The sequence below is a fragment of the Cygnus atratus genome, chromosome Z, assembly GCF_013377495.2.
Source record: "Cygnus atratus isolate AKBS03 ecotype Queensland, Australia chromosome Z, CAtr_DNAZoo_HiC_assembly, whole genome shotgun sequence".
In the NCBI taxonomy this organism is placed as follows: Eukaryota; Metazoa; Chordata; class Aves; order Anseriformes; family Anatidae; genus Cygnus; species Cygnus atratus.
This window is the reverse complement of record NC_066396.1, coordinates 41,511,493-41,537,050: the sequence shown is the minus strand read 5'-3', so window position 1 is coordinate 41,537,050 and position 25,558 is coordinate 41,511,493. Positions and strand designations below refer to the sequence as shown.

The following is a 25,558-nucleotide window of genomic DNA, read 5'->3' as shown; positions in this document are numbered from 1 at the left end:
CCTCCCACATATTCCACATAAGAGCAGCTCTTTGGTTGAGCTCTTCAGCATGCATTTGTTCTGAAAAATTCAAAGCACCATTTCTCACAGCAGCCATACTTGATATTCTTAAGCATTTTTTGTATTGCTGAATTCAGTGTTAATTTGGTACCATAAAGATATAGGAAATTCAATGCAAATGACAAACAGTTGCAGACCAAACTACTGCTTTGAATTTACTGACTCCTGTACATGCAAAAACTTGACTATATTTTATTTAACAATATTTTGCTTGTCATTCTTTCAGAGCATAAATCCTTGAATAGAAGCTAGTCACTTCAGGATTTCAGTGGGGACGATCACAAATAAGCATGCTAATAGAACAGAAGAGGATCAAAGGTCCAAACTGTTAAAAACAAAGCAAAACACCACCACCAGAAACAAAAAGTAGTTTGATTAGATCCTCTATGCCGTAGAGCTAGAGTTTCATCTGCATATGTCATGGGAGCATTATTGCCTTAAGAACAGATGCATTCACTTGTGCAAAGGATATGACCTGTGTTTCTGTAGAGGATACTCCAAATACTTGCATATCTGCAAACCTACCTTCCTGTTCCTCTCATTCATTCACCAGCATTTTGGGAAGAAATAATTTTCTGTATGTTTTAGGTGCCAGACTGAAAACAAACAAAGTCCTGTTTGAACTATTCTAATACAGACTTAAAAATACAGAGAAATCACATCAAGTTATATATCTGGTATATATCTAGTATATAATGTAACTGAGTAGCTTAAAAATAACTAGGAGAGAAAGCTCATGCCTAAGCAGATGCAGGAGAAATAACATTTAAAGTTACACATTTTTAGAAAATACCATTTTGATGGAAAGTACTCCCACCAAACATGTCTATACTGGCCAGAGAGAAAAGACAGAAAGATTAGAAAGAAATGGCTTTCCTAATGCATCATTGCACTAAAAAGCATTTGAGAGGGGAAAGAGATTCAAGACAGAGCCATTGCTTTTTTGTACTATGGAGAATGTTGGCCACGTTTGTGGTACAAAAAAATAGCTGTAACAAAACATTTCTGTGTGAAATTGTGCTCTGCAGTGGTAGGAGAAACTAAAGAATGAAAAAGGAAGGTGCACCTATGTGAGTTTAACTGAAGAACAGAATGTAGCTGTTTACCACCTCTCACTTGCACTGAACCCTGAAGGGGAGAAAAATTAGGATGACTACCCATTTAACTGTGATAATCTTTGATTAAAACATTTAATTCCTAGACTGTTTACAAGTCATCAATACATATATTAACAGGCAGATATATGTCAGGTTGCTTGAAAACTGTATTACTGCACTGTCAAAACTAGCTCTGGTACAAATTCAAGATATGCAGTGTTTTATTCTTCTTAAAGGAAAGCTTTATTTTAGGGGTTTAAAGTAATCTCTTATTTATGCCTGAACTATTACACAAAAATACAATATCCTCTGCAAACATTAAGAAGATGGCTCTTCTTTTGTTAGTAAATGGAGTACACCCCTAGCCTTTTAAATTTTTGAATGGCTTTGAAAATAAAAGGTGTCTCCAATATAATAACAGGTAAATTATATCTCTTCAGACGAGTAACAATTAACAGAAAGCATCTGCACAGTGTTTATCTTTACAATGCATTATTGTAATAAGTAGCACAGAATCTTCGTGTGAGTGAAAACTTATGTTATTTTGGGGGACATCTGGAAAACTCTTCAGTGTTAACTGTAAGAAATCTGACAGCTCTGAGGGAAAAATACCAGCATTTCCCTCCACACTCTTCTCCACTGACAAGTATTACCCTGCCACTCACAATGCAGGTAAATGACCTAATCAGCTTAAGCCCTGTTTTCGTACTTCAGAAAAACAGTAATTTCTCAGCCTGGGGTTCATGAAACAGAAGTTACCATAGGCTGGACCTCAAAGCACAACAGGTTTACACCTCTGATATTTGTAACATGCACGTCACTTTCAGATATAGGCTACGGGAGAAAGGTTTAATTCCAATTTCCACTTGGATTTCTTCCATTTCTCCCATTATGACTAGTACAATTTCCCTCTCCCTGCAGAGTGTACAATATTTCCTCTAGTTCACTTTATTTCCCCTAATAATTTCCCATAGTTCACTTTGTGTCCTAACTCAATGGAAGCTGGATTGACTTCTTAACCAAAAGCCTACTGTAGTCAAGAGAAGCCTTTGCACTGGTATGAACAGGTTTTAGCCCTTGATGAGGAAACCCAGGTATGACATTTCAGTGCATCATCCCTCTCCCCTATCTTGCTGAGCTCTGCATACTTCAGCAGGCCTGGGAGCTGGAGTTGTTCCAAATTTCCCTCTCATGGACATATGGGATAACATAAAACTTTATATCTGATGAGAAACTACACAAACAGGAGGTGACAAACTCCTAGGTGACATACTTGGAAGTCTTGTGGCCTCCAAGAGCTGATACTTCCAAAAGCTGAGAATGAATGCAGTCAAGAAACTTAAGAAATTATAAATTCATTGATTTAGCTGGCTGGGAAGAGCTTTGTGAAACCTAACACTGTCTATCAGTGACAAAATTGCATGCATCTGTACTGGCATGCTCTCTGAATGCCAGTTCTCCCTACAAACAGCATTCTACACAGGTAACTGAGACTGTCGTACGCGAGAAGAATGAGAGAGGGAAAAAAGACTTAGAAAAATACATCTTAGAAGTTACTTATGTTTAATGCTTAAAAGTCTGAATGCACAAACAATAATCTACCATTATAGAAGTACTGGTGGTCAATACAATGCATTAGAACTATGTACAATGACACAGTTTAGTATCAAAATCTTTCTACAATGTAGAGTATTACGAAACTGTTAATGACATCAAACACTAAGCACTTAAGACACCATTTTTTGCTACCACATTTGGAACTTCAATGAACAGTCCATTTTAACTTGCAGCATCAATCCATTTCTAGTATGAAATTAAGTAATTTTCTACTTATACAATAAGATTTATCTACACGGGTCTTTTGATTTTGATCCATAGCAGCAAAGGCACTGTACATCAGCAGATCCACAGACTTAAAGATTTTTTTTTAAAGCATTCAAAAAAAAAAAGTCACAGATCATAGTTTAACAGCAACAACAACAACATAAAAAGATAACACGTTGTCTCTGGCACAATGGCTCAGTCTATGTCCGTTTTAGGGACATCCAATCAAGACTTGGATTGAACTGCTGGCAAACAAAGCAAGTCCTTTTCCCAAATGAGAATCCATTCCACTTTCTATGTTGGAATGAGTGCTCTTGTAAATCCTACCTCAGAGGTCATTGCTTTTGTAGTTTGTATATTGGTAGGCATCCATTCTTATTTCAGTGCAGTTTCCAAAGAACATATCAAATATTTTTCATAATCTCTTGTAATTGAAAAATTGCCCAAAGACACATATCCCCATTTTCAAGGAAACATTGCAAAAGTTTCCAGAAGTAACAAAGGTGATTCTTTGAGGCAACTTATTGTACTCTCTACAATATAACAAAGAGAGGTGTTCATATTAAAAAACCTAGCTTGACACCAAAATGCTTTATGTTCGTCAACAGAAAAGCATTGAGAACAAATCTGTACACAAGATGCTATATTAACATTGCAAATATATAAATTAGCACATTCTGACTTAAAGTGAATTTAATTTAGATGTGAACTGAATTTGCCATTCATCACAGGCATGTAGATTACTGGCTACAGTTTGCAATTTCCTAAGTTTCCAAGACTGTCTAAAATAGTTAAGTTACAGCATCTTCCCACCAAATAATTATACTGTAATAACACTTAAGAGGTCTCATCCAAGAACAGGACTAAAAAATATAACAAAGTTTATTTTTTTTTAAATAGAAACTACAAGTCTATTTAGTGTAACCTTCACTATCTCCTGAACATCCTTCTCCAAAATCCCCAATTTATCCACTAGCAAAAACACAAAGTATACAATGCACCTTTTAAACTAAAGCCGGGCCAGACAGCTTTATTTAGTCAGTTCATTGTTAGAAAGCCTTCTTTAAACAAAATAAATACATTACAGCTATAATACATAATTAAAGAGTCAAGTTCACTGTTAAGTATGCTTATTGAATCTTCCAAGTAGCTATCTGACAATTTGGTATTACAAGTTGTTAATGAGCATTCACAAATCAACAGCAACTCAAGAGGGTAAAAATAAATTCCACAACTGTGATGAACATTTAAATTCTCAGTTTAGAAAAGGGAACAAAAAAAAAAAAAAAAGGAAATACAGCAAAGTGCTAGGAGAAGGAGTTCTGCCTGCATTTAGATTTGTCTCTAATAAATAACTTCATAGACTGTAGCTTTCTTGTCCCCAGAGCCAGTGACAATGTATTTGTCATCCACAGAGATATCACAGCTAAGCACAGATGAGGATTCTTTGGACTACAAGAAAAAGAGAAAAAGACAAAAAGAAAATTATGTATTTTCCATCTTTCCATCCAGAAGGGTTTGAAGATTAATCAGAAGAGCTTATTGAGAGGGAATACACAGAAAGCTCACTTAAATATCACCACTGTAGGTTCAGACCTAAAGTGACAGGGTGGCAACTTCTGCTACACGACTGTTACCCCAAACTTGTTTCACCTAAAGCTCTACGGCAACAAAAAAGGGCAGCAGAAAGGAAAGTGAATGTTTTATTCAATGCTATGGACCTACAGATAATCTGTCAATCCATCAAAAACAAGCAGTCCCTTCTATACACTTTACAAGCAATGAGCACTTACTAATATTTTATACGTTAGCCTTTGCTTAAAAATAGAAGACATCTTTCTTCTTCCTTCTTTTTTTTTTTTTAACTGAAACCTTATGGAGAAGCACTACAGAGCCCTACTACCTACAGGTATGAAACAATTCCAAAGAAGAAACTATTTCTCATTTCAGTATTTGCTCAACATGGAAGACAAAACTCTTGTACAAATGAATTTACATTATCAGGGAGGATGTAAATATAAAAAAGATACTGTGGTGTAATAAGAAGGTGAATGGAAGACAGGATATGACAGGATGCAGTAGCTTTGTCTTTCCCAGATGTTCTTTTCTCAGATTATGTGTATATATTGTCACATGTTACTTGCTATTTTATTGCATGTTTCCTATATATATGTCTACATTTTCTTTTCTGCCTGTCACTGCAAGAGCTAAATACTACCCAATCATGCTAAGTTCTTGCAAAGAAACCTCTGCTACGCTGCACAAGAAGTTTCTTTCTCTACCCCTCATTAAGAAAGCTGCACCAGGAATAATAGTTTTGAGTGATATGGGCTCCTGAAAGGACAACTCAAGCTGCCTGTGGTAGGTCATTCCATAGCTGAATACTCTCCATTGAGAAAACTCAGATTTCTCTTGCCAAGGCAGACTGCTCTAACCTGAAAGGCAGAACCACAGCAGGTATCAGTACAGGGGAGACCTGACCATTTAACCCTGAACACCAGCTACCTTAATTGAAAGAAAAATCCCAGCATAGAAGTACCTGTAGGTGAAAGAAAAGAAGGACATGCCCAAAATCCTGATTTTCTGTAACGGCACTGAAGTGTTGTTAAAATTGGGCACAGAGGGACTAAAAACTGCCGATAGGTTAAGACTCCCAGTTACACACCACAGGATCCTTCCATGAGGGCACAGTCTTCAGCTCGTGAGTCTGCCTGTCCAATCTACTGACTTTACGCATTCCATCCAGGAAAAATATGTGCTGGATACAACTTCCACTAGTTTAGTTACATGACCTTCAGTGAATGTTAACCTAACATAACTTGGGTGCTATATTACAGCAATATGGACAAGAAGGTGAGAAAGAAAGGTATTAAAAACAACTTCAGAATAAACGGTTAATTTATTGTAAGAGACAAATTACTAGAACATTAGGAAGGACAAATGTTCATGTCTATTTAATTACAGACAAAGTCTTAAGGAAACATAGCAATTAGCCAAGAATTTCTGTTATAAACTCCTTGAGCTAGTAACAGACTGTGGGATGTGCAGCTCTACTGCACTGTAATGTGAAGTGGAAAACAGCTTTTAGGAGATTATTACCTGGAATATACTGGCTCCATAAGGTGTTCTCCAGGCATTAAGAAGATTATCTTTTCCAGTGCTTACAAACCATTTGCCTGCAACAGATTGTTTAAATGTTATTGTTGCCTTTTGTTTTCAAGGAAGGCACCCCAAGAAACACAGTAGTCATAAAAACAATGCATTCACACATTAATGAAAAACCTATCCAAAGAACAGACATTTTCATCTGGTTACACTAAGGTGTTTGATGACAACATAAGGAGTTCTCATAAAAAAACAGCCACAGAGATTTTTTTTTTATTTTAATACTTAAATTTAACATCTAATTTTTTAAATACCTCTACTTTCATCTAAGGATGATCTTGAATGAATATCTCAGGAAGTAAGGAAGGAAAATACTGGCATGGAAATATTTGCTTACCACAGTGAGCAAATTTGAGTGACAGCACACAGCTCTCATGAAGATGCAGCTGATACTTGTCCGGCTTAGTAACATGCAGCACTTCAACATTACTGTTCTCCATTCCTACTGCCAACCATTCACCGGTTGGACAATAGCCCAGTGAGAAGATCTGGAATGAGCACAACACATGCTTCAGTTAGTAAGGAATGAGAATGAGGTATTGAAAATCGACTTCTGCGAACACTGCGAAAACACATTTTGGTCTGCCACAGTTTTAAAAACATGATAATCCAATTACTATAGTAATCAAGATAAATTAGTTCATGTAAACAAAGCTCAATTAAAACTGTAATAGCAAAGCACTGGATCAAGCTATAAAAGTTAATGTCCTAGCTTATCTGACAGCATTTTAAAATATTTTTGTAAAATATTTTTGAACAAGGATCTACAGAAATAGGAGCAGATTGTGTACAGGAACACTTTAATCTGGCAATTCTTTAATAAAAAGGATTCTCCACTGCTCTCATGGGAGAAGTACTAATCTGTCAAACAGTCATAATCCAGAAAGATGTTTAGCTGCCACATCAAAAAAAAAAAAAAAAAAAAGTGTGAGACTAAGTGAAAAATTCGTTGGAGTTCTCTGAGTATGTCTTTTTTTTTTTTTTTTTTTTTTAGATAAAGGGCTTGACAGATTTTTCTTAACATGCCAAAGCTTCTAAGATTGAACCTGTGATGTGAAGTCATGTTGCTGTAGCTGTCTCCCTTCTCTGAGGTCCCAGGATCTGACTGTATTGTCCAAGCCTCCTGTCCATAGTTTGGTGCCATCATTAGAAATGTCAATACAGCTGGCTCCATCTGTGTGACCCTGAAATTGCCTGAAAACATCAGAAGAAGGTTCACACATTCTTGCATTGGAACGAGTGAGTTCTGATCATGTACTCAACATACCTCCTTTTTCTTTTAGTCTCTGACACACAGCCATTGAAGACAACAGAAAAGTATATGCTAGTGGAAATCCAGGATTAATCTAAACTCTAGGATGAACATGTGAGTTTTGTGATGAATTGATGAAGCAATCAATCAGACCAGACAGCTCAAGAAGCATGCTTTATGAGTTAGGGATTTTGGGGATCTTTGTTGCTGTGTGACACCCACCATTTGACTGGAAATACCACATACCCCTGAAAGAATGTAGCACGATTGTCAAAATTCACTTGCTTTAAGAAGAATCTGCAGGACATCAACAAAATGGTTGTTTTGTTGGTGGTGTTGGTTTTTGTTTGTTTGTTTAAAAAGCTGCCCAACTGAGAATATTAGAAGGTGAAAGTCTGCCTTTACATGCAATACTGAAAGAGTACATGTAATAGTGTGTACACAGCGCAGTGCACAGAGAAGGTCTATATGACTGGCTCTTAGCTAACTGTACATTAGTGTTAAAGAGCAACCCATATCCCTAAGAAGCTGAGGTGTGCAATGCAGTAATTTACACACATTTGTACCTGAAACATTTGCTGAAGCATTGATTAAAGAGATTGGAGTGTGAGCACAGAGTATGACACGGGAAGAAAGAAATCCATCTGTTCAAAGAACCTACAGCAGTGTCAACACCAGCTGATCTTAGGCAATTATAGTTATGGTGCTGTTTGGTAGGCCTGAATTTATGAAACTTGCAAAACTCACAAAATACTATATCGACTTCTGTTGAAGTACTACCATAGTTATTGCCTAGCAATGAAATGCCAGGAGCAGCTACTCTGATACCATGAAAAAAGAGTGTATTTATGCAGAAGAGCATGTAAGGCTATGTCTAATTAATTCTTCACAACCCGATGATCTGGTTCTGTCGACCTACCTTACCAAAGTCTGGTTATGCAGATCCCACACTGCAATGTTCCCATCGCTACAGCAGGAGAAGCAGACCTTGGAATCAGGGCTGATCGCTAGGGCATAGCAAGCTGGAGCAGAAGATGTCAGCTCTGCTTTAATGCGTGGAGTTGGAGCTGCCAGGTCCCAAATGGATAACGTGCTAGCTTCCCCACCAACAATCAGGGTGCGGCCATCAGGGAGCAATCTGCAGGAACGGATGTAGTTATCTCTGTTCTGTGGAGACAGAAGCCATCAAGAGATTACTCATGAGGAAAGGAAAATAGCATTAACATGAGAGCAGAAATCCATAAAAGTATTGTATTCCCTCCTGGTTTTAATGAGCCATTTATACTTATGACAATGATAAAGTATATTAATGCCAGAAAATTACATGACATTAGGGAAGTACTTAAACTTGATCTACAAAATTCAGTAGTGAGAGATATTTAATCTTAATTAGCATCAGAATGCAAAGACCTGAACCCAACCCCAAACAATTCAAGATAGCTGTATTCGACAGCTTGTGTAGAAAGTTACATTTTCATACGCTGTTTATTTCCGCACATTAACCTCTCAGTATGGGGGAGTACCAAATTCACTGCACACCCCCCCGCTCTGCTCCAGTGAGACTTGCTGCCACCATCTCGGAGATGTCAGAGAAAAATATTTGGGCAATTTTCTTCATTTGTGTAGCAAATTGTGTAGCAATTCATTATATGTCTAGATGTGCTGCACAGTTCTCGTTTTACTGCCTCTGTAACAAGAAGCAACATCTTACCAAGAACTGGTAAATGACACGAGAAAAGCTGCTAACAATGGTTCATCTTGTTAGCACATTCAAATAATTTGTGAATAACACTCAGGGATATTTTTAATTGTCACATTAAGACAGGGTGATGCATTCACACACATACACAGACACAAAATACGTGACAATCTTCAAATATTCTCTGAGAATACAGCTGCAAGACAGCAATTTTTAGCATTATAGGATATCAAGCTTTAACATTACCAACAAATGTCAAAGTTTATAAACAATATCAGGTGTGCTGTCTTTGATCTTTCCCCCTGTGAATACAATTTTAGGATATTAAAAATGTTTTGATTCACTGGGGGGAAAAAAGACACAAGTACTACACGGAATATACTTTAAACTCCATTCTAAAAGAAACAACAGAATTACAAATGAAATACCAAGCTCTGATACCAATGACAACACTCAAATAGCCACTGTTTTTTGTACCTTACCAGTAGCATTTCAACCTTAACACAAACTGCCATTTTCTTCCACTGTCATATGCCACTGTTCACCTACCAGGCAGTCCAGCTGAGAGACAGGACTCTTGTTGCCAGGGTGACTGATGTCCCAGACTTTAACGCAGCCCTTGCCGCCCGTGTACACGTGTCTTGTGGGGTTGCTGATGGTAACTGCACACACAACTTCCCCGTGATTCAGAGTGTTGATCTGGCGGGCATGGCGAGGGATTCCTGGACCGATGAGGGCGTCAGGAGGGAAAGGAACAGGCTGCATCTGACCATCTGCACTTACATGAAATGAGTAGGCTCTATGGGGAAAAAAAAAAAGATAGGGGTAAGATTGAAGAAGTTTTTCTTCAAGCCTGTTTAAAAAAACAGATTTATAGATGTGTTTCCAATGCAGGCATTCATCAGATTGTTTGCTTAGTTCCTCTTGCGATTTTTTCAGTGATGTAAATAAGAAATCCTTTAGATATTTACAGTATGGATCTCAAAACATACACTTTTAATGGGGCAAGCCAAGGACCATCTACCAATCAAATGAGCTTTCACAACTCATGCAATGACAGTTTCTGGCAATGCGTGGGGAGGCCACTGCCTGCAGAGATGTGAAGGAAGGACAGGTCAAGGCCTACTGGCAGACAGAAATAGCTGGCCTGTTGCTGCAGAGCGCTGGGGCTAGCTGACTGCCAGCGGACATTTGGTTGTTCCCTTACTGACTCTAACATGTGGACTTCAGCTGGACTGCTGCCCAGCTGCGCCGAACACACCACGGATCTCACGCAGCTCAAGTGAAATTGCCAAGCACAATGTGTAAGGGTGCAGTGAAACCACCACCACACCACCATCAAGGAGTTAAGCCCTCAGGCATGCTTGCTGACATCTGACATGACAGACCAGCAAAAATACATTGGGATGTTCCTCCTTCTTTTGAGCTTACTTTCTTTTTCCCTTTTTATTTATTTTGTTTTTTTGTGGAACTGACACAACAACTACAAATCCCGATTTCTCTTGCCAGAATCAGGACTCTCACTGAGAAAGAATGTGTTGTGTGACTGCCAGCTATGCCACCTGTGAATAACCTATCAACAGCTTCATCTCAAAATATTTTCCAAGGAGAACAGTTAGGTTGTGAAACTGTCTTGTTCTTAGATGCTCCCTGACACATCACATCTATTACAAGAGCACAAACTTAAGAGGATTCACCTAAACACACCAAGTATGCTTAACAGAAAGCTTTAATTTCCTTAGACCTAAAATGTCACAGAAATACAGATGAAAAAAAAAAATGTCACAATGGTGAGAATGAGAAGAGCTCACAAAAAAAATTATGATACTACTTAGAAAGCTCATTTCCTTAATTGTTGCTTGAAAGTCGTTGAAGAAGGCAGGCTTCAGAATTCAACTACTGAATTTGTTATTTAAGATTCATAGTGCATTAACATCTGAACAATAATTTTCAGCAGGATAAATTGCAACTGCATTTTCACCTTTCTGCCCAATTCCCAGAGCTTTACATACTCTTCTCATCCTGCCCTCTGTTTCTTGTTCTGGCAGGTCTGAGTGACAGATCATATCATCATTCTCCATTTTTTGACATTAAACACATTCAGGAAAGGGTAGGACAGATTTCTGTGGTTGTCAGAAGCAGCAAACTGCCAATATAAGTAGAATCTTGGGTTCAATTATCACCACAGAAATCTGAAATATCTTCCCCATTATCTCCTTAATTCCTGTTTGCTGCAGTAAGGTACTGAAAAAAGAAGCTAAAATCTCTAACAAAACAAGTGGAACTTCATTATCATCTTTTCTGCTTTCTGCCTAAAGTTTCAGTCGCTCTGTAGAGTCACTATGAACACTTTGTATATTATTTTCATCAGCCAGAGAGATTTTTGCCAGGCTTATGAAGTACGTAGGGAACAAATTTGAACAACTGCAGAAATAAAGCCTAGTTCTGGAGCAATCAGTGACTACAGTATTCTCATTCTAACCATTATTCCCACCAGCACATGTGATTAAACTGTTGCTTTGTTGTGTTTTTTGTTTTTTGTTTTTTTTATAAACACTGAGAACTCACACTGCATGTTTTTTATTTGAAGTACCCTAATAACCTACTAAATATCTGACACTATAAACACCCAGTGAGCACTTTTTCTTCTGTCCAGATTAGCTACCTTTTCTATTTGTATATTGTACTACCCTCAGTTCTCTGAGATACGTCCAAAGTGGAAAGAGAATTATTAGTAGCCAGACCCCTGATGTGCCACATGCTACCAGCTGCATTTCAACTAATACTCAACAGTGCAGAGTTACACAACTTTTGCTTTAAGGGCCAAGAAAGAGTACATGAGAAAGCAACAATCCCAAACGGTAGCTTTGAAAAATAACATACCTAACAACGAAGAAAAAAGAATGCAATCATGCTAAAGGAATCACAGATTTCAAAGGTTTCAGAACCAAAGGCTGACAAATATTTAAATGCAACTGTCATTTCAAACTGTCATCAATATGTCAATGACATTCAAAATCCCTTGAGATGTAACAGAACTTGAACTGGTTTGACTTCAGTTTGCTACATGAGCAGGAAGGTCTGCACAGTTTACATTTCTCAGAGCACAGCAAGCAAACCCTAGCAGAGCTGGTCACCTTTCTTGGATCCAGCTCCACCAAGGATGAACCTGAACAGTGCAAACATCTGAACGTTACATCAGGAAATTTCTAAGTGCCCATTGTATGTGTAGAATGAAAGTCTGCACCCTGCAGAATTTTTAATGCAAACAGCTGACCTGGTGGCTGCTGCACACAATTTCCAAACCCAGCTTACGCAACAGCCTATCGAAGTAGATCAACTGGCAGAAAGTCAACCGAGGCGAACAGCAGTGTGTGCAGAGAGTTGGATATAGTTTATGATTCCTGTGATATGTTTGCACAAGAGGAGTTACAGGCACTAGGACTGATCACTTCTCCCATGATAGGTTACTAATCCTGCACGTCCACAAGCTCAGTGGGAGGTAAATACGCATTCACTCACATGCAGGTGCATGACTATCTCCCATCCACTCCCCCATAAACATGTTCATACGCGAGACAGAGAGAGGAGGAATGGCACAAACCACGTCCCCTGCCCTTCCACCTCTGCCGTATTAGCCAGCCACAATTTCCCATGAGTGTCACGTAGGAACTGGAGGACCATCACATAAAATCTGAATCAATATGGTTTGCATTGCTGTTTCATTTTTTTCCCTCTCTAACTCAAGAGGGATGTGAGCGCAGAGTTCTTCATATCTGTGTAATTCTTCTTCTGAGGCTCACAAGAGATGCCTGGTAGAGCAGGTCACCTTTTACAGTCAGTTCCATCAAGGATGAATTTGAACATTACGATACAATAATTCTTTCCAGTATTTTCAATCAAATAAAACATCTCAGTGTTCCTTTCTCTGCACACTGCTGTCTATAGCAGCTGGTAAGTTTGCAAGTAATTGCAAGGCTTTTGTGAACAAAGAAATCATTTTTTAAACTGAGAAGCAGAGTACAGTGGAGAAGGAAAGCTGAGATCCCATTCCATTTTGCATTTCTATATAAGACTAACCAGTCAGACTCAGCATGTAGTACCTCGAAGCTCAGCTCCTTTTTCCATTTATTTCTGTCTCCTCTATACCACCCAATACTTGCCCGCTGCTGTTAGTTCTTGAAACAAATTTACACATGCAACTTTAAGATTAAACAGTTTCTCCTTCCTTTGTCAAACAGCTGTATTTATTTCTATTCACACAATAATTTTCAGTAGCTAAGGGAAATTCCAACCAGCAAGGGAACATAACTTCAGCAGATGAATAATTTGTGATGTTGAATGTTTGATACTCACGGTTTTCCTCCTGGGATGCCTGTGAGATTGGGAGGGATGCCTGGGACTCGCATGTGATGATGTGGATCAAAACCAACCTATAGGTTTCCCAAGCAAAACAAAAAGGTATATTAAAGATGGAGATAGGCAAGAGAAGACTGTTTAATTCACTTTCTCCATAGCATACTTCCCAAATTACAAAGAGACTGAACTAGATATAACCCCACAGGTCTTACTTTGATATGAAATTTGATATGAATTACTTTCAACACCAACTGCACTAGCAGCAAACACTTACCACTGGAGATCTCCCATAAGCTGCTGCCGCTGCAGCTGCTGCAGCTGCTGCACTCATCTGAGGGGAAATATTGTGCAGACCAGCGTAAGCAGCTCCAGGGCTGGTCAGCTCCCCATTCATTCCAGCATGCGGAACGATGCCAAACGGAGTTGGATAGGGGCACGGCACTGCCATAGGTGTCCTTAAACCTGAAGCTATTGAAGGAAAAAAAGAGAGAAATCACACAGCCACCCCAGACCCATTAAATGAAATATGAGTTTCCTAAACCACTAAACCGTATTTATATATATACACATATAATATTATACGTATATAAAAACAAGCATATATACATATATACATATGTAAAACATATATATGTAAGTTTTAAAGTGCTGAAGAACCAGTTCAGCATCCAATTTAAGCAGTCATAACATACTGACTTTGCCACTGTACATGGAAAGGAAATGAATGGCAGCAGTTTCACATTGCTGAGACAGACTGACGCTCACCTAGTGGGTCCACACCCGGGGGCTTTCCCGGCACAGGCCTCAGTCCAGGAGTGGAGTTGCTGCCTGGAGTTGGCGCATCAGTCCGTGGAGTTGGGGTATTTGATTTAGATACAGGAGTGGTAGATTTCTCATTCTAATTACCAAAAAAGAAAAGGAAAAACAGTGTGTTCGTTATGTTACCTTTTTGAGTACTGGCTGAAAAAAGAGCGGAAGACAACAAGAGCATGCACGATCGGTGAAATCTAGCTTTTGGGTTTGGGCTTCAAAAGTCACTGGCAATGAAGAGAAGCTACAGAGACAATGAAGAAGACAGAATGGCTTTGCAAATTAACTATAGCCTTCACAGCTTTCCTTGCCTGGGGCATCCATGTGATTCAGAATGAGGTCAATGACTGAAGATCATTGCCATCTGGCAATTATATTGGCAGCACGTGATCTACGGTGGTGGTCTCAGTCTGCTTGTGGTGGACATGCTCATGTTATGAGCTTCCGTGAGGGTCCACCTCCCAGCAGACAGGAAGAGCAGAAAAACATACAACTGACCAACAACTCACACCCAGATCTGGGGCTGGTAACATAGGATGGACACAGTGATGAGTATTAAGTCAGGAACAGTGCAGTGCTACTCTTGTGACAAGCTTGTTCATCAGACTCCCAAGCCTGAACATGTCATTCCATCACCTTTCCTGAGCACTACTTTCACTTTAAGCTTTTTATTTATTTTATTTCTTTAAATAATCATATACCCTGACCTGTGAAGAACGGAGATGGGAGTTACTGTGCAGCTCAGAAATGTGATTAAATGTGGTCACAAACAGGAAAGGAAAGAACACCCCCAACTTGCTGGCAGCTCTTTTTTTGCCTTGTGATTTGTGATGCAAGTCAAGGAAGGCTCTTGTAAATGACAGATTACTTTTTAGATAGAAAATAAAAATTATTGTTGTTGTATATGGCCTGGTAATTCAAACAAAGCTAACAACCAAATCACATCCAAGCAGGAACTGAATTTGCTATAAACCACAGTGCAGGAAAACAGCTCAAGGAACCCCTGTGTACTCTTATTTATACTTAGAATGACAGTTTTTCATATGGGGGAGGAGAAAAACATCTCTCAGCACAGCACATCTATCATCTACCCACACCACCAATGAAAATAACCTCTTCCTATACCAAAAAAAAGGCTGTGGATATTCTGCTTACTGTTTTATAAAATTTACTTAAAAATTTTTTTTGAAATTAATGTTTCATGATGATTTACTGATAGTTGCGGAAATCCAAATGGTTTCTAGATAGAAAGCTGGTAAGCATTTGTTTCAGCTTATTATCATAGGTTTTGGAGACTTCAGAAGCACTTACAAGGCTAAGTTCTTTGGATTTGGAGGAAGGAGTACTGCTGGAGGATGCAATTGACGCCGGACTAATTGGTGCATCTTTCTTCAGCAGTCGAGTCTTGTCCAAGCCATTCTCTCGTGGAGAGTGTGCTGGGCTCCCCCGGGGAGAGGAAGGATCCTAAACATCAGCAATGTGGATTAGCATGAAAACTTCATACTACCCGCTAGTGCTTGTCCTGAGCAATTCACACTTTGGAGTGAAGTTCTGTCATAAAGTGTGACATCTTCCTTCAGTCCTTAAGTAATTTAGTTGGCAAAAATGTAAAATCAGTATCAATAATGAAATATTTTTAAAGCCTTAAAATTTCTTGCCATTAAACATGAAAAACTGTTTAAAATCTATGGATACTGAAAAATATTTGAAACCTATGGATATTGAAATAGGCAAATAAATCTATTTTGTTCAGTTGACAGACTGGAAAGGTTTAAGCTGACAGACTGGAAAGGTTTAAGGCACTTTAAAGGCACTTGGCAGACCTGATAAAGTTCACAAAAGAAGTCAGGGCCAGAGTGAAAGAAAACACAGATACTATTACAAGCTGCATCCTATCTGCTGGGCTGGGCTGGCTTCAAAAATCTCAAGCAGACTTTTGGTGTGAACAAGAAACAAAAAGGTCCTTTGTAGAAATAAGTATTACAAATTTGATTTGCATTCTAAAGAAAGACCTGACTGGACTTCCTTACGCATTTCATGCCCTCTTATGAAGGCAAAGGCTGTAATCTTATTCATACCCAATACACCCAGAAATCGTTGAAGATACGACCAACTCCACCACTGCTAGTGTAAGGTATAAAAAACACAATTCTGCATACCTCATTGGAAACGTCAACTACCAAGTTATCATCACTCTTTTCACCATCACTGTCCTGCAATGACAGATCACAATGTGTAAAAATATATATTCGATATCCTGAAGTTTCTTAAGTACAAAGAAAAAAATAAGCCAATGAAATGCAAAGCTGCTCACAACTATGTAATATTTCCTTTACTTTAATCAAACTTTATGTAGTAAAAAAAATGCTGTAATATTTAGGTGCTTCCCTTAATAGGTTCTCACAGCTACAGCATTCTTCCCAGTTTTCAGAACAGTGAATGAGGCCCGAGGATGAAAATCTTCACTCAGAGTTGCACTGCACTTTGGAGCCAAGCTATATTCCAGATTTATCAAGTTCCAGCCTAACTAATGCTCCATCCTCGTCCCCTGCCTTCGAAGTGCTCTGTATCCGTATTATCAAAAATACTATTAATCATACACACCCAAAACTTCTACCTATCACAGATGCACACAGTAAGAACACAGTAAAAACCTGACCATCAATTTTAAAATTAGTTATGCAGTAGGAAATTGGTGAAATTACCGAGGAACACTTAAGTTTAACAGTGCACAACATAAATGTTTTACTCACATAACGAGCTGCTATTTCCTTCTCTTCTGTTTTCTGTTTTTTACTCTCTGAAGAGTAATCTGTTGAATTTCTGTGCTTTTCCGCTGTTCTGAAACTGGCTGAGGGAGATACAGAAGAGCTCTGCAGTTAGAAAAGAGATGGAGAAAACACATCAGATGCTCATTCCAAACAAGGGTTTATTTGTCACATTCCCTCAACACAACTTAAGCCAATGAGGTGATTTAGAGCTGCTCTTATGGACAGCACTTTGGGTTTTAATCACTGATAGCTACCCAGCAAGTTTCTTGTGTTAAAAGTGCACTGCATTGCAAGATATACACATAAAGGAGAACAATTTACATCACTGAATAGTTGATATCTGTGGTGTCAACAGGATGAATGTAGAGCTACTTTGGACCATTTTAAGAATACTGTACATTGGCCTGGTCTTGCCTTGTTTCCTGTACAAATATGCAGGGTTAAATCAATACTGACCTCCGAGAAGAGGGGTGTGTATGTATGCATGCAGGAATCAAAACAAGAAGAACAAAGAAATCAAAACAAGAAAAAAGATGACTCAAGGTAAGTCAGACCTCAGCAAACATTGAATGAAGATTTCTAGCAAAGACAGAAGCAATCTTCTGAACGAACAATCTTGCAACTGGAAGGAATAGGGGAAAACACCTAAACTGATTTTAATCCGTCTCCTTTTAGAACTACCAGGTGTGCCTGCAGTAGACAGGAACACAACACAGTGTCTCAGGGAGTCTTGTCATTCTGCGGCCCTCACTTAGCAATGATGGTTGCAAGGCATATTTATGGGACAGGAGAGCAAGGAAGGTAATTTGTACTTTATGCACTCTCATCCAGCAATTCTGCTCTACTCCTTTAAACAGGAAAGGTGACATTTATCAAGTCCTACCATATTTCCAGAGCTTGGTAGAACCTGTATCTTGGTATACAAACAAGGAAGTAATGAAAGATGCAAAGTTCCCTCTGGGATTGATTTTAGCAGCAGCAGCAGCAGCTTTTGGCCCTAATTCAAGAAAGCATTTAACCGTGCGCTAAATTTTATCTCACACTGAAGTCAATGGTTGAACGTACATAAGTAAGGATGTGTTCAGGCACTTTGCAGAATTGGAACTGACAGGAATGAAGATGAAAGTAATCCTCAGTCGAAACCCTGCTGACTGTTTCCATCTCTCTATTCTCCTTATATAAGGGATTCAGAGGAACAACAACTAATGAAGTCCTTACTACTGGATTTCAGACACTCCTGTTCATCCAGAAACTCTCGTCTGGGGGGTTCTTCTTCCACATGCTATGACCAGTTGTTGTTCCTCATAAAACTGTAGGATATAGCACTCTGGTTTTGGGGTTCTAAAGGAACATCTCCCTAGGTTTATTTTAATCACTGCTACCAGGAACACAAAACCAAGAATTAGCATTTACATTGTGCAACTTCTGTTCCATTTCTTCTTTTCCTTAACTTATTACACCACAAACTTCTGGTAAGAATGAAAAACACTTAACCATGGAAGCGGAGCTGCGATCATTGCCCAAGTCACGTAAGAGAACATTTCTCATTGCTGGGACACTCAGATCTCTACTTCTCTAAAATTTCCAGTTCTTGTCAACAGCAGCTCAGATTAATGAGTGTAGAATTTGGAAAACAAAACAAAACAATTTTTGGTTGGTGATTGCTATTTACCTTTTAAGTACGCTGAGTGGAAATTAAAATTTTAGAACAAAGATGGTGCCGAGCACAGCCTGTGCCTTTCTCATTTCCCTCCCTTCTTCCTTCCTGACAGTATACAATAGGTAGACAAGGATTTCCTATTCTGAGCAAGTACATCTTAAAATGAGTTCACTGATCTAGCTTTAAAGTAGATCATTAATCAACTATTATACTGTAAATGACACAAATTAAAAATGTTATTGTTTGCTCTGAAAAGACAATGTACGTTAAGGCATTTGGAGGCAGTAGTGACAGTAGCCACAGAAACCCTTATAATAAAGGCCAAGTAGAAATACAGTATTAAATGAACTGATGGTTTGAAAGAATGTAATTGTTTACTGCAATGATATAGCATAGTCTTTTGCAAAAGATTTTAATAGCATACTCCTATTACATTTATATTCATTTACAGTTTGGGAGGCAGTAGCTTGTAATGTGAATTCAATTCATTATTTCTCAACTTCACCCTACAGAAAGCAAATTACTTTAAAACGAAGAAAAATAATCACCAGTAAACTACAAATTAGAGTGGTGTCTAAAGAATTAAAGCAAACTACTGCACTTATTTAAATAGAAATATTTATTTTCATAAATTTGAAACCATATAGTTTCATTTTTCACAATCTAGTTAGCTATGTGCTATACATACCATTTTAATCTTTGATTTCACTGCTTAATAAAGTAATAAATTAAAGCTCCCTACTAGAATGATAAAGTAGTTAATTATCACTAGCACATAAAGGATGAGCACCACATTGGGCACTGGGGCAATGGATAGTGCTTAATGGTTTTATTGCTTCAAAGATGGATCAGACTTGATACTGATATGAAAAGACGGTATCCCACCTGACATTAGTAGAAAAAATGGAGACAACTAACTTAATGATAGCTGGTGGGAAGAGTGGGCAAATTAGTGGAGTGAAGAAAGCAGGAAGAATCTAATTTCCCAAACTGAAATTTGGCCACTGAACTTGGATTAACATTATTTTACCTAAAGAGTCAATTACTACAGAACAAATTAAACACTCTCACTTAAAACTATTTCACCCCTTTTCTTGCATGGAGCCACAGTTACCCAACGAATCAATACTCCTGCAATACCAGCTTCTTTTCTGTTCAGTATTTAATGCATCTGCCACACAGGGATCTCTAACTTCATGGGATCTCTAGTACCGGTACTGACAGATCTAAATTTCTCTCTGATTAATAATATGTCAAGTACTGCTCAGCCAACAGGCTATGGTCTAGATCTTCACATGCACCTAACTCCTATTAACTTCAGTGTGTGAGGGACAACATTATTACCCATAACAAGTTCCTGCTAATTGTTTATCATCTTATCAACACCTGTAAGGATCTAGCTACAAATGAGAAATACCTAGACGTAACAATGTCTTCATGGTTTCCACCGATATCAAATTCCAACATACAATCCTGTATACCCACACATCCTGGTTCTCATGTGTGCAAGCCTACATATATATTCCTAGAGAGATTCTTACATATGCGAACTGTGCAAGGAAACCTCCATCAAAGCGCACCACTTAGCTGTCAGACTCTGCCCTGTTTCTCAATTAAAATATTGGTGCTCTTCTAACAGCTGCCTTTAAGAAACTGGAGTAGGATAGCTACTTAGAGAAATTAAGTGATTCAGCATTATACCTTTGCAGGCTGTAACTTAATGGGCCAGAGTCCTCATTTTAGTAACTATTAAAATTTATTGAGAAATAAAGACTTTTTGCACTGCTGTTTTCTTCAATAAAATGCATTAATCTACTAGAGAGAGAAGCATTTTCCTACTAACCAACACAGAGTTTGCTCACATAAAATAATTAGATCAAACATAGGAAACAATATTCTTTGGTAAAAATGGGTTACATTTAGTTTCCATTTTAGCAAAATGTACCAGTTATTCATTTTCTGCTTAGGTAAGACATTTTTATTGATGTTAAATACATCACAAAATGCTGACAAAAAAAAAAAAACATTTGAACAGATACATTTATAGAAACGCTGAGAACATTGCCTTGTAGTTTGCTTAAGAAGTGAATCTATTTCTAGTGCTGGATCCACAGTATCTGTTGCACTAGACCATAAAGCATGACACGTTATACTTCACTGTGTATTTTGGGCAGTGCTGAGCACAGTGCTAAACAAAAAGATCACCCATCATGAAGGCCATTTGGAGTTTCATAAAGCAGTCCATTTTCTCTCCAACGCTTGCAGGGTGCTGCTCCTGGTGGAGTATCGGTGCCACACAGGAACAAATTAAATGATCATAAAGAGGGCAATATAAGCCTCTTACAGAGCCGTAAAATTCTCACCGGTAACAAGGCAAACATCTGCGTGCTCACTGTCTCCTTGGGAAAATTAATACTTCAGACTGCTTGGAAAAAAAAAAATCACAGGAATCACAATCACCATTTTAACCCCAGCTTCCACTGGAAGTTCCTTGCATTAACACAGATGACTCATGCTGGAACACAGCAGAAAAAAAAAATCAATATGGTCAGATTGTGCTGCCTTCCAACTGCTCTCAAATCCTGTAAGCCCCAACTCCCCATATGCTAGCTCCTGCAGATGAAGACCTGGCTTGAGCAGACTAAGTGATAATTAAATGGAATAAGTGTTAAAAGTAATGACTAGAGATGACAGGATGAAAAGCCCTCCCACACGATAAAGCTGGTAACTCTTTAAAGCATTCATGAATATGACCATTCCCCAGCGTACCCTTACCGCTATGCCAAAATGATGTATTTGGAGTGTAATAATTAAAACAATAATTCCCAACAAAGTGGGAATTATGAGATAATTGACCATCCTGAAGTATTAAGCAAACTGCAGTAAAAGCCAAGGATGCTCAACGCTAAGGTCAATTACAGTATAATTATCTGAATGACATTATTGCTGTTATAAAGTCTGTTGAAAGTATAAAAGAAACTAAAGAAACTATAAAAATGGATACAGCATGCATCACAGTCCAGGGATGACCGGACAGTAATGCTGCTTGGTCGGATGGTTGGCACCAATGTTGTATGTGGGTGTACAACCGCCACAGACTGCCTGCAGGCACTGCTCCAGGCCTGGGCAGGCACTGGCTGCTGCCCTGTCCCTCCAGCTTCCCCAGCACCCTGGGCTGCTGCATGGAAGCCACCTGAGACCCTCTGCCTCTTCCCTTCAGAAACCACCAGCAGACCACCTATCTGGGTTTGTCTTGCCTGCCCCTCTAAAACTGCTGGTGACCATCCTGCCTGTGCTGTCTCTCACAGCAGCAGGCTTCAGATGATCTGTGTGAAAAGGGCTTTCTTTTTTCTGTTTCAGACTCAATCTTCCCACTCATTTCGTCATGTCCCCTAGATCTAGGGCTGCAGGAGTTGGTGAACATAGCCCGGCATTACCCACTGCCTTGCGGTTTTGCACATCATCCCTCAGCCTTCTCCTCCCCAGACTGAAGAGGTCCTACCTTCCCAGCCTCCCCTCATCAGGTGGGCTGCTCCATCCTGATGGCTGTTTCAGCTGCCTTTCCCTGTACCTCCTCCGTTTTGTTTCCCTTGAGACATGCAACCAGGAACCACACACGGCGCCCTAGCACCAGCCACCAGACACAGAGCAGCAACACTTCCCCTTTAGGATAAGGCCTGCACCAGCCCAAGCCAAGGCAGGAATTGTCACCATGCTGCCTTCCCTCAGGTCGTGGAAGAAAACCCCACCAGCTACCAGGTTTCCTACAAAGCCCTGCCCAAATCACATGCTGCCCCCCTGAGCTCAGGAGATGCATGTGTGGAAGAGGCAAACAGCTTCAAGGAGCCCTCTTGCCTCTTCCATGAAATGGTGAAGGAAGTCGCGGAGCCTTCACCTCCACTCCTCTTTTTAAAGGCAGGTGATGAAAACTGTCTGGAGCAGTCTGTCAAGGCCATGTCACACACCCATGGAGAAAAACTGCAACTAAGCTCCCACGTATCAAACGTTCTTCATGGCTCCAACTATAAGGGAACACCCATCTGTTTAAAAAAAAGCATTTATTTACATACTTCTGTACGCATATGTACAGTACTTCCATTAAACTGCGGGAGGTGGTGTGAAATACCATGGGCTGCTCTGTAGGTACCGTATGGTGTTGTTTGTACAGGGGCTGTGTTCCTAAGGTCACCCACACCTCCACTGCTACTACAGCTTTTTGCTCTTATTATCACTATTACTACATCCCAGAATCCATGCCAGCCTCACTGAATTTCTGCTATTTGCATTATTTTAACAACATCCTCCCTTTGCTGTCCTTATTTAGGCAACTAGGTTTTCCTTATCCCGTTATGTATACACAACAGATTATGATCACACGAATACAGCCCAGAATAGGCTTATCGAATGAGGAGAGACCCAAGTATTGTTCCCCACATATATCACCAGTCACAGTGAACATTTTAAATATTTCCAGCTGCTCATTTCCAACTTGTTTCTCTACTTACCCAAACTAAAACCCAAAACCTAGTCTGCCACACCAAGATCAAGCTGTGTTTTTTGTCTCATTCACTGCCTTTTCCCTGTATCTGCGTTTTCAGATACCAAAGTCTCAGTAATTGTTTGTGAAAAATGCTACTAACTAGCTAAGAAAGACACAGAAAAAAGCTGTTTTTAATATCACATGACCCTGCCTGAGCTAACTGAATCGAGCTTAGTAATCAAGGGTGTGATAATTATTTTTAATACAAACTATGATTAAGATGCAAACTTTGAAGTTTTATATAGCATTTTTACCCACTAATTAACTTCACTAATTGCAAAATTAATGAAGTTAATTAGTGGATAAGAGTGTCAAAAAAACATCAAAGTCTAGATGTGCAGTGCTGCTGCAAGAGCAACAAAATGGCCGTAAAGAAAAGCCAACAGTAAAAGGAACGTGTGGGCTCAGCAGTTCATCTTCGAAAGACAAGTGTTCTCAGAAGTTTTACATGAATAAAAATATAGATATGTATATCCATTATGCATATGTGCTTGTAATTTCTTTAAACATAATCATGCAACTGTTTACACGGGTGATCTGCTTGCCCTGCTGGCACCACTGTGATTTCTAATCTAACCTAGTCAAAAGCACCGAAGTCTAGATGTTACAAAAGGGGTGATAAACAATAAACCACTACGGCATGCATGTTAATTCCAGTTGTGTATTTTAACATACACTTATCAATTTGCTATAAACTGTGCCGGCCACACAGGAGAAATTGGAGATACCCAGCAATTTTGACATGTAATCCTGTCAGCATGAGCTGTTGTTTCTCCAGTCCCTCCTGGTGTACAGGCGCACAGTGGTGGCAGGAAAAGGAGGTGTTTAAAGCAATGGCAAGGGCTGCCGGCTAGCCTTTCACAGATGGATTTTTGCAATAAATCCTTTAAAATACAGCTTCTCCAGTAATCACTGGCTGAGGGACATAACACACATAAGGCCTAATCACTGCTGACACTGTGAGGGTCAAAGGATGGAGAGAAGAACCGATGCGGCTTAAGTACAAGCAGTGAAGTAGTAGAGGAGCATAGCTGTGAGGCAAAAAGGAAAGACAGGTTTAGGTTAAAGTATATCTTAGCACAAGCACATGAAGGTAGTGAAATCAAGCAGTGTGGCAAGAATAACAAGCATCCTTTGGTAAGCAAGACGGTTTGAACAAAGGACCTGGTTTCAGCAGGGAACAAAAGAAAAAGAAACAGATGGGGCAGGAAAAGGAGTTAAACACTTCTGATAGGTTTACAGAAGCTTCAAAGTTCACGGATTACATTTACCATCAAGCCCGCTCTTGTCCACATCTGCCAACTTGTAAATATTGAATTTAATTGATGGTAACACAACCCAGGCATTGTCAAACATCCTCCCCTTTAATCCGCAAAGCAATTCACCTGATCCATTTCCCACTCGCTGTCCCTCAGTTCAGTCTCCTCCCTTTTGAACAGACCCCAAACCAAGACCATGGGCTTCAGCACACAGAAGAGCAGGTGATTTGGACAGAATGAAAAGATTTACAAAAAGCTGTTAACACACAAATTACAACTGGTACAGGGAATACAGAGGATGAGAGCCCCAGGGCATATGCAAGTTGCAACGGAATTCTGTCGCTAATGATGCCAGAACAGATAAACACTCCTGAAAAAACCAAGATGCACAAGTGCAGAAATGCTACCTGACAGAGAAAATTCTGTTGCTGGCATATTGGAAAATAAATGCCAAATCTGGGACAAGCCAGCATATCAGTCATCACAGCGTACAGAATCCTAAACGTTATTTTAACCAAAATCAGAGACACTGAAACAGAGGGGTCAAAGGCCAGTGAGTTACAGAGATTCAGAAAGACTGAGGGTAAATACAATCATCTCTGGAAATCTGAGGAACAGAGCTGTGCCAAGGAAACACAGAACTACAGCTCTGCTCTTCTCAAATATTTATTTGGGGTTCCAATTACTGATCTCTCATGCTATTTCCTTCAGCAGAGACCTGAAACAGTTTGAGCAGCTCTAGCAAAATAGAGGCAGAAAGAGAGAGTGTTGGGAGTTAGCTAGAGAGAACAAGTGAGGGAGAGCACGCAATCACAGGATAAGAGAAAAAGCTCAACCAGCCAGAGCATTCAATGCAGCAATTTAATTGTGGGCTCACCACCATGAAAGAGAGAGAGACAGATAACCACCAGCCTGCATTACAGGCTTTGATTCAGCAGCGTGCCACAATGCGAGGAAAAACAGCGGCGCTCTGTGAACATTCTACAAAAGCCGGTGACGGATGCACACAGAAAATTCCCAACATCCAACGTATCTCCAGAATATTAACACTAATTACATTTC

General features: G+C 39.3%; 1 protein-coding gene across 1 annotated transcript in view; it reads right to left on the bottom strand.

The window, feature by feature from the left end:
* Positions 1–2,703: 2,703 nt before the first annotated feature.
* Positions 2,704–25,558, bottom strand: part of LOC118253777 (transducin-like enhancer protein 4) — a 96,590-nt gene continuing 73,735 nt past the window's right edge. The window contains 12 exon segments of the mRNA XM_035558540.2: positions 2,704–4,433; positions 6,081–6,157; positions 6,484–6,634; positions 7,193–7,340; positions 8,318–8,565; positions 9,647–9,896; positions 13,454–13,530; positions 13,731–13,924; positions 14,222–14,354; positions 15,578–15,730; positions 16,426–16,479; positions 17,020–17,139. Coding sequence (XP_035414433.1) covers positions 4,326–4,433; positions 6,081–6,157; positions 6,484–6,634; positions 7,193–7,340; positions 8,318–8,565; positions 9,647–9,896; positions 13,454–13,530; positions 13,731–13,924; positions 14,222–14,354; positions 15,578–15,730; positions 16,426–16,479; positions 17,020–17,139 — 1,713 coding nt within the window. The 3' untranslated portion in view covers positions 2,704–4,325.